General features: G+C 35.7%; 1 protein-coding gene across 3 annotated transcripts; it reads right to left on the reverse strand.

Moving 5' to 3' along the window:
* On the reverse strand, positions 1-9,436 carry LOC107769601 (uncharacterized). 3 transcript variants are annotated; one of them, XM_016588828.2, is made up of 10 exons: positions 9,189-9,436; positions 7,480-7,563; positions 7,323-7,381; positions 7,002-7,097; positions 6,844-6,921; positions 6,507-6,569; positions 6,251-6,424; positions 5,547-5,642; positions 4,339-4,433; positions 1-135 (listed from the first exon to the last, which is right to left on the reverse strand). In XM_016588828.2, the coding sequence occupies exons 1-9, from the start codon at positions 9,385-9,387 to the stop codon at positions 4,359-4,361; spliced, it is 924 nt and encodes a 307-aa protein (XP_016444314.1). In that variant the 5' UTR covers positions 9,388-9,436; the 3' UTR covers positions 1-135; positions 4,339-4,358. The 3 variants fall into 3 exon arrangements, with proteins under 3 accessions (XP_016444314.1, XP_016444313.1, XP_075096892.1); XM_016588827.2 differs by lacking the exon at positions 1-135 and having other exon boundaries at positions 4,247-4,433; XM_075240791.1 differs by lacking the exon at positions 1-135 and having other exon boundaries at positions 4,247-4,433; positions 7,480-8,755; positions 9,189-9,395.
* Between the last annotated feature and the right edge of the window lie 554 nt (positions 9,437-9,990).

A 9,990-nucleotide genomic window follows, 5' to 3' on the forward strand; every position in this document is an offset into this window, starting at 1 on the left:
GCGCATTCATACTGGTCAATCCCTCCATCAACTTCTGTAATTGATCTTGAATTTATGAGAATTTTCCTTCCATGCTTTCTACAGGTTTGTCTTGATTCTTATCTCTGCCCATGTTAATGCCAAGGAACGACAACTCTGATACCAAATAATGCAATATAAGGACTGGAAATGAGTATAAATAAACTAGGAGCCCAAGCTCAAAGAACATTGGTAGCTAAACAGGGAATCTCCGAGATTTTAGCTAAGAAGAAATAGAAATGAAAAGAAGATTTTGATCTTATTTTCTAAATGAATCCAATTAGTATGATTACAATGTATTTATAGAACTAAAACAACTCAAAATGATTCTCCTTATCCCTAACGATTACAATTATAACTAACTCCTAACTAACTTGCCACGTCAGCTTGCCAATTCAGCTCTTCTCTAATCTTGTATCAAGTTCCCAATAACTTTATTATCAAAGCAAAGCTAGTGGGAAAAAATACCTACTTTTATTGCGTAACATAGGATACACCTTATGGAAACTTATTTTCTAAACTCTCACGAGAAAAGTCATTTTCTTGACTTTTAAGGAATTTATTTTTTTAGAAGAAATATTTTTAAAATATTTTGACCAACAAAACATGAAAATTAAAAAATATTTTTCAAACCAAATAAACCCTATATCCAAACTGTTCTCTTAGGTATGGGGAAAATGATTTCCTTTAAATTATTATCATGTGAAAAATGTTGTCTTAGAAAATGGTGGAACTTATCTTTTTCAAGGAATTTCTCAAAAATTATTTTTCGAAACAATCATTTTCTAAAAAATAATTTTAGATGACGAGTAAAACTAATTTTAAAAAAAAAATTATATATTAAATATTGACAATAATAATAATAATAGATGAAATTCTTTAGCATTATAAATTGATAATAAATTAGATAGTGTTTAGATGAAGTTCTTTAGTATTAAAAATTAACAATAATATTTTAATATTGATTGGAATTGCAACTTGAAGTTAAGATTTAATTATGAAGAAAAAAGACTTTTGTTCAAAAATGAGGCAAGTCATTTTCATCTATTTGTTGAAATATATTTTTCTCGATGAATATTATATTTTCTAGCACCAAATAAAGAGTTTAAGTTACCAACAAGGGTTGTGGTGGAGTGGTAAGTACTCCTTCATCCTTAACCAGAGGTCTTGGGTTCGAGCCCTGGTATGGAGTCGCCTTTGTTAGGGAGCGATTTACCCCTAATGTAACTTACCAGAATATATCCTTTGTCCTACCAAACACACCTTAGTGGGAAAAATATTTTTTTCAAAAAATATATTTCATATTTTAATATAATCAAACAACAGGGAGAGGTTGTGAGTTCGAGTCTCCCCAAGAGCAAGGTGGGAAGTTCTTGGAGGGAAGGATGCCGGGGTCTATTTGGAAACAGTCTCTCTACCCTATGGTAGGGGTAAGGTCTGCGTACACACTACCCTCCCCAGACCCCACTAAGTGGGATTATACTGGGTTGTTGTTGTTGTTGTAATGTGAAACAAACAACAACATACAATCTCACTAATGAGATCTGGGATAAAGTCTGCGTACACACTACCCTCCCCAGACCCCACTAAGTGAGATTATACTGGGTTGTTGTTGTTGTTGTTGTAATATAATCAAACAACAACATACAATCTCACTAATGAGATCTGGGGTAAGGTCATAGTACTGTATACGCAGACCTTACCCCTACCCTTCGGGGTAGAGAGACAATCAAACACATAAAACAATTTCTTTGAATTTTTTTTCCTTGTACCAAATTTCATGCTTTTATTACATTTGACTGCTCGGTCAAAAATAATTATCATATAAATATACAGATTATATATATAAAAAATATTATATATTAATATATTAAAAAAATACATTTGGGGACTAGTATTATTTTGTATGGTGGTATACTGTGTAAAAAATTCAATTGTTTTTAATTTTTCACGTGATGTCTTATATATTTATTTAGTGACTGCAACTAATTCGGTTTTACACTTAATAGAATTTTTTCACTCAAACTTGAACCCGAGAGAGAAGACCGCAGCCTGCGAACAGACAATTGGGGTAATCCAGCTCTTCATACTCTGGTCGTGATTTCCCATAATTCGCCTGTAAAGAATGTGCTACAATTTTAAGGTAATCCTCTCCTCTCCTCTCCGCTCTTCCTCAAACATTTGACGGAAATTTTCCAGTTATATTTCTCTGTTGGTATTTCTGGGGTTATACACGCGTTTTCTTATTCTATGAATCTGTGTTGAATTTTCTGATTCAGTGATTTCTGCCCTTCCCCTACATGTTCATCTTATTTTGACGAAATAAATTTTGAAAATATATTCCTTGTCTTGTCGTATATGAATTGGGTATAAGAGGTATGTAAAGGTTTATTTCATTCATTGTTTTAAAGCTTTGAATTGGATGTTCAAATTCTTTCAACTCTCACTAGCCAACCTTATTATGAAATGTGAGGGGTATATTATCGCTGAGGGTAAGACATAATAAGATAATTAGTGTTTCAACTAAGCATTTTAGATAAGGCGGTCACATAATTAACTCCAAATAAAGTATTGTGAATCGTTTACTATTTAGACCTGTTCTTGGGTAGCTTTTGATTTAGAAGAATTAACCTAAATAGCCGCTCACATAACCACTTAAACCAAAAATAGTTGGGATGTATAATATATGTATAATATGTGTATAACCGTGTCCTTATCAAAAAAAAAGTATATAACCGTGTATAATCTATGTATACCGGCTAGGAAAAGTAAACAGTGAATTCAACCAACTATCTGTGTAAAGATCCCTTTATTTTATCACCCTGAACTAGAAATGTTGTTGTTTCGGAAACTTGAAGTTCGTCATTTTCAAGTTTATTTTCAATTCAATCAAACTTATGCATTTTGGCTTATAATTTTTACCCTCTCTGTCCCAACTTCTGTGTCATACTTTCGATTTTAGTCTGTCTAAAAAAGAATATCATACTTCTTCATTTTTTAAAAATTTAACATTAATATTCCTATTTTACCCTTAATGGAATGATCAGCCACACAACTATCTATGGTTTGTTTTATACCATAAGTTTCAAAAGTCACCTTTTCTTTTTTAAACTATGTGCCGAGTCAAACAACGCCACATACATTGTGACGGGTGGAGTAACTTTTTGGTCTAAGATAACTTTATGTTTCTATATGCAGCATTTGAGAGCTGTTGCTGATTTTATTCAGTGATAATTGAAATGGACGATGATATATTCTTGTGCATTGGGAATGGAATTCAAGCAGACCGCAAAGTATTTCAAACATTGCAAAAGAATTTTGTGCAAGTACAGAACATTTTGGATCAAAACAGGTTGTTAATCAATGAGATCAACCAAAACCATGAGTCTACAATCCCAGATAACTTGACTCGAAACGTTGGTCTAATTAGAGAGCTAAATAACAATATTAGAAGAGTTGTTGATCTCTATGATGATCTCTCCAATTCTGTGACTATATCTATGGAGGCTTTCTCCGAAGGTGAATCAACAAATGCTAATCAATCAGATGGAAAACCGGTCAGAAGAGAATTAGGTCCAGTTGACTGATCGTATTGGAGTTCAGCTCTCTTTTCGTTGTTTCTCAGTCGATCAGCTTTTTCTTTATAACTAGGCTTGAGTAGAACGCGATGGATACCGAGGATTCTTGTAGCTGACCCTGTTGTTTCTCAGTGTAAGTGAAAAATCCATTGATAGTTGGTATCAGTTCTAGGCTAATGGCCGTGACATTTTGACACTAATACTCTGTGGTTAAGTGCTCCATTGTAGCTTTTTCTATCTGCTTGTGCAATTGAACTAAGATTCTTCATTGGCGATTTGTAGTTTTCTCCTTGTATATCTATTAGTAAAGTTTATAATTTTGTATTTCAGTTAAATCTGTCATCTTTTCTTTAGCTGTGGTCTATCAGAAACAGTCTCTCTGTCCTTTTAGGTAGGGGTAAGGCTGCGTACATTCTACCCTTCCCACACCCCACTTGTGGAAATCCACTGGGTTGTTCTAGTTAAATCTGATTCTTAACCTTTTGTGTGATAATGGAATTACACTTTATGGGATGATAAGAATTTACTCCTTGCCATGTCCTTTTCCTTCTTCTATAGTTCTTTACAACTGGTCAAGAGACTTTTGATGCCACTTTTTAGCATTGTTTGCGCACAGAAAATAATCAATGTGCACATCAGAAACCATGGGAAGGTGAAATCGAAATTTTCAGCTTCATTATATTATGATGAATTCTCTCAAACGTGATCATGTCTACACTGTAGTCAAGAACAAAGAATGTACCAATTTTGCATCCAATCAATTTACAGCTCCGATTTCTCGATCAAGGTTGCAAAGCACTCTTTCCAATCCATGACCTTGTCCTCGCCATTGACCACCTGATATTCCACATATTGAGACGTTAACTATTTAACAGCAAGACCAGTGGAGAAAAGAAGTGCATCGACAACGAATTAGGACACACATATCAGATGGCACAGCAGGCAAATATTCCATTATGGCGATCGCATCTCTGAGCATCAAAGCATAATGTGAGATTTAAGGCAAAAACTAAAAATGTGAGTTCTTTTTCCAATAGATGTGATCCAATTGATTTTGACTGTGAAAAGCTCCAAATAGACACGCAGTGGCTTGACTACTTTTTCCAATAGAACTCTGATCAACAATGGATGATTACTGTTATCAAAACAACATTAGCATCAGTGGGGGTGACAATTTAAGCTCAAACCCATTCAATCCACCCAAGGTTGGGCCACTCATTGACCCGCCCATTGTTGAACTCAATTCATCTTGACCCGCCCATTTAAAATTCGATTGATTTTTAGCCAAATTGATTCATGTGCAACTTTGCTAAAATATCTTTATAAAAATTCCTTTTTGTTTGATATGTTATATATGATGATAATAAAAGAAAAAAAAAGTCTTGTTTGGTAATTAAACAATTCATAAGAAAACAACACCCAAAAATTAAAGCTTGGTAAGAGTTTGGCGCGTTAGGTTATGACCCGAATTTTAGCCCATCTTGACACAACCCATCACAATCATCCGCCCATTTTGACCCACCCAAAATCAGTCCAACTCGCCCATTTGACACCCTTAAGCATCAGCTAATACCAGCTCAAAGACCTTTAGCAGCACAATTATGCATAGGAAGACTCCTTATAGCTTTCAGGCTTATATGCTTTTCCTATATTTTTTAAGTGTGCATGCTTTCAAGGATAAGGAGTTTCTTTTTCTTTTTGTAATATGGTAAATGCCATACCACTAACTCTTCTTCCGCAGTGTCCAACAATGGAATTTTTACTTTACCCCCTTGGTGACAACCCCTGACCCCATGATTGGAGGTGGAGGATCCTCTCCACGAGGACAACCCTCTCTAGCCGTCAAGAGTAGAGTTACAAGTCACTGACCTACCTAAAACATTTATTTAATGGGCAGCTACAGAATTTTAGAATATTAAAGGCGACTCAAGTAGCATGGCTCAAACAAACCTCAAATATCAGGCCTTTCTGTGGCACTGTGTCAAAGGCCTCTACACAGATGAAAGCAGCATCCTCCTTGCTCAGCTTTCCTTGTGATGCACAGCCCTGTAATGAAGAACGTCACTAGTTGATTTAACGAACCACCCTCCTTGAGAATGATTTTTAGTGCATGAAAATAGCAAGCCAAATTACTCGGAAACATAGGAAACCATTTACTGAAAACATATTCAACATATTCCATCATACATTTCATGCAAGGAATTCCAACGTTCTATTCTTATTTTCTCTATTGCCAGACTGAAGACATCTCAAATGCTAAGTATCTCCTATAAGCTACTATGTTATAGCAATGTTGGAACGGCGGTAACTGGCAACTATGGCTATGTAGGAGTCATTAGCAAAACTTTAGCTATTAGGTCATCATCTGTCTGATGGGCACAGTACTTCGTGTTTGAAGGAAATACTGTGCTGAGTAGCAACTGTAGGGAATTTTCTTGACATGAACAATGAAAAATTGGTATTCTCTTCAATTTGTGAATAATGTAGATTTTCTTTGCTCGAAAAGAGAAGGAGAACTTAGAGTTCATTTGCTAGTGGCTTTCAACCTTGGGAAAGAATGTACGATTTGATGCTTATCTGGATAGAGCCAATGACTACATATGGCGATTTTGACACCATCTACCTAATAAAGAAGCAACGCATACAACGATTACCTCTTTAAAGTTAAAACCTTGATTTCCACCTGGCGCATTTACTAATAAGCCAGCTCTAATAATAGTGTAAGGGACTCCCGAAGCCATAACCAGTGATTCATCTTGTTCTGCCATTTTCCTTGCATTGGCAGTAACAATTGCTTGAACCCCACTAGAACCTCTATAAACAGACAGCTGCAATGTCATTGTATCAAAAAATCAAAACATAAACCACTCGAAAATTGCCATTGCCTAGACATATATGAGAGAAGATTACCTGAGATAATAGGATCACATGTTGTAAACCTTTCCAACTCTCTATATTTGATATAAAACCTTCCTACAAATGCAGCTTTAGACATAAGAAAGCTTCTAAGATAATATTTGTGCATATAGAAATAAAGTAGATAAATAAGTTAAGAAGAATAAGATGGAACAAAAATTACAAGATAAATCCAAACACCAGAAGCATATTCCAGGAAATAAAGCAGGTGAATTATATATTTGTATGCAAGATTTTAATTCGACTTATCAATGTTTCTATATAAATGTTTTTGATGGGAATCATACTTCATAGCAAAAAATGATAGTGGAGATGACAAGGACGAGCATACATTTGGGCATATAACTGCACGAACACCCCTTAGAGCCTTCTTTAGCAATGACCTGTCCTTTGCATCACCTGCTATTGGCTTCATAACGGCTAACAAATATTAAGTATTAAAATACTACCAATTCTGTAAGCTATAAAATGCATCAAGATGCCACCAACCTCAACATAAGTACCAAAAGCTTCCATGGCAACCCGCTTATCCTTTACCAGAGCTTTGATCCGAGTTCGTTTGATTATCAAAGACAATATAACCAACTGTCCAAGATCAAGTATAAGTAAAGTTGACATTGCATGAGACAGATTAGAGATTGAGCAATATGCTGAATCATTGAAGTGGAAAATTCTTAAAGAAAACTGATGTATGACAAAGTCATTTCAGTGGACTTAAGTGACGTAAGATGAATTATGTCCACTGCTTGCACATTGCATCTTGGAAACAAGATACTTATGCAGTTGTAGTGCAAGGAATCTTATACGAACCTGACCAATCTCATTATCTCCATCGGTAACTAAAACTGCATCCCTGACTTCATCTTCTTCTGTTGTTGCAAAGGAAGAGAAAAGGAAAAAGAACACAGTTGATTTGATATTTTACAGCAGGAATCACATGGAAAATATTACTATTATATTAAGCTACCAGTAGACTCATTTTCTTTTGAAAGGGATCCATCTTTTGGAAGGAGGTCAGGTGCCCCATACCATTTCCTTAACTTCGGACCCCCTGAAATCAACAGCATACATGAAGGAGAATGTCAATGATAAAGGAAATCTTGTTTGATCAGCATACTTTGAGATGGACTAGATTACATCATATCATAACACATAATTTTAGTGGGAAGGATTGGCGTAATAAGCATTTACTCCCCGGGTTTTAGACTCCTCTCCTTTTTTGCACTGAAATCATGAATGTATATGATACTAGTGATATTTACAGTCTTGTAACAAAACCCAATACGTGAAAGAATAGAGCTTCTTGCAGCTAGAGGTAGATCCAGAATTTAAACGCAATGGTTGCACCCCTTTAATCTTTATAGAACTTTTCTTTGGGATTTTGTATATAAGGTGGACGCATGTGCACCCACTGCTTATATGCTAAGTGCATCCACTGCTGATATGCTTGACCTTCATCTGCACTCAGCTTGAATTTCTACCTCCGGCCAGGGGCGGATCTAGAGCATACAATACGGGTTCCCGGGAACCCAGTAACTTTTGCGTAGACCCTATATTTATATTAAGAAATTCACTAAATATTTGTAAATATCTAACTGTGAACCCAGTTATTATTGCATATTAATCTAAAATTACGGTAGGAACCCATGAGCCTCAAATCCTGGATCCGCCTCTGCCTCCAGCTTAACATAAATTGCTACTACAACATCAATCAGCCAACACCTCCTCTAAGCCGAGGTAGATCCAAAATTTAAACGTCAGGGTTCAAACTTTAAGTTCCTACCGTTGCATCCATTGCACTTCCGAAAATTATGGATTTGGAATTTTATTTATATGTCTCCAAAATACTAGGTACGGTTGAACCCGATAAATCAAGCTTCCAGGAACAACATGACTATAGATCAAGGGAGAAAGAATCTCTTGGATTCAGCCGTAGCTCCTTGGCTCTTACTTAACCATTGTGCCATAGTGGCCTGCCACGGCCGACATCGTGCCATAGCAGCCTGCCACGGCCGACATCGTGCCATTAACATAGGCATGCCACGCCCGACCTCGTGCCATAGTGGCCTGCCACTCTCGACTTCGTGCCATTGACATAGGCCTGCCACGGCCCATAATGGCCTGACACGGCCGACGTCGTGCCATAGTGGCCTGCCACGGCCGACGTCGTGCCATAGTGGCCTGCCACGCCGTCCAAGCAATATTTTCCGACATCATAAAGGCTGCCCTTTCTCTGCGAGCATCTGATATAACACAAAGAATGCAACTTTCAGATATCTTTGCAGCATTCAATTAACTGCAAATATAGACTGAACAACAATTTCAATAGAGAATTAAGCGGTAGTTCAGCTATACCTTTTGCAATGTTGATCCCCAAATCTATCCCTTCACCTTCTCCCTACCCCAAGTCACCCCACCCCCACAGAAAAATTTTAGAAAAAAATGTAGCTTCTGCATCAAATTTACCAATTTTGGTCAAGTACAAGCTGCTAGTTGAAAGCAAGAATCTTCAAAATAGAACCAAACGGATACTGAATATTTAACAAGCCGATTAAGTCCAGCTAGTTTAGAATTGAGGAGTAGTAGTTGTTGATTTTATACAAGTTACTAGGTGAAAGAATAATTAATGTTCAATAAAAAAGTATGGAAGTAAAGGAAATAAAAACGAAAACGAACCTTCAATGTAATCAAGAATTTGGTCCATAAAACCTATTTTTTTCTTGGAAGAAAAGCAAGTGACAGAACGCTTATAATCTCCATCCGAGAAAAAGAAAGAAGAGGGATTGTTTTTCCAAATTTTGCGGCATTGTAGACATGGAGAGATGAATTGGGAATTGGGTTGATGCACAGAAAGAGATAAAGCTGAACTGGCCATAGAACTCCAAACGGTTGGTTTCTGTTATCAATCAGCTACCTCTTTTCTTAGAAAATTAACTGATTTTAAGTCATTTTCTCATAAAAGAAAAAAATGTTTTCTTAAAATAGAAATCTATTTTGAAAAATCGTTTTCAGTTTTTATGAATTGGCTAGTAGAAAATACTTTTCGTAACAAAATATATTTGAATATTGATAATAATATTGGCAATTGGGTAGTATTTTGAATAAATATTATAGTAGTAATATTAGAAATAATGTCTAAGACATACTATAGGATATCCTATAGTCTGAGACATACTATGAGATTATCTATCTCACGGTCTCTATGGGATAGCTAACACAAATTTATTGGGGCAAGCGCACATATAACTATTTTTAGAGATGTTATTTAGAGCTTAGTCGGTACTTATTTTGTTCTAAAGTTTTAAACTAAAAATCTTAATTTCAGGACAACTTATGATATTTTTATCCTGAAAAATTGAATGGAAAAACTGAAATTCATGACGCACTGGCTAATTATTAAATATCACTCCCTTTACAATGGCTACCTGGTGTCATTTCTACAAATTTATATCGCTATTAGCTAATATCCATAACTAAA

This window comes from Nicotiana tabacum, chromosome 20 (assembly GCF_000715075.1).
Source record: "Nicotiana tabacum cultivar K326 chromosome 20, ASM71507v2, whole genome shotgun sequence".
Classification (NCBI taxonomy): domain Eukaryota; kingdom Viridiplantae; phylum Streptophyta; class Magnoliopsida; order Solanales; family Solanaceae; genus Nicotiana; species Nicotiana tabacum.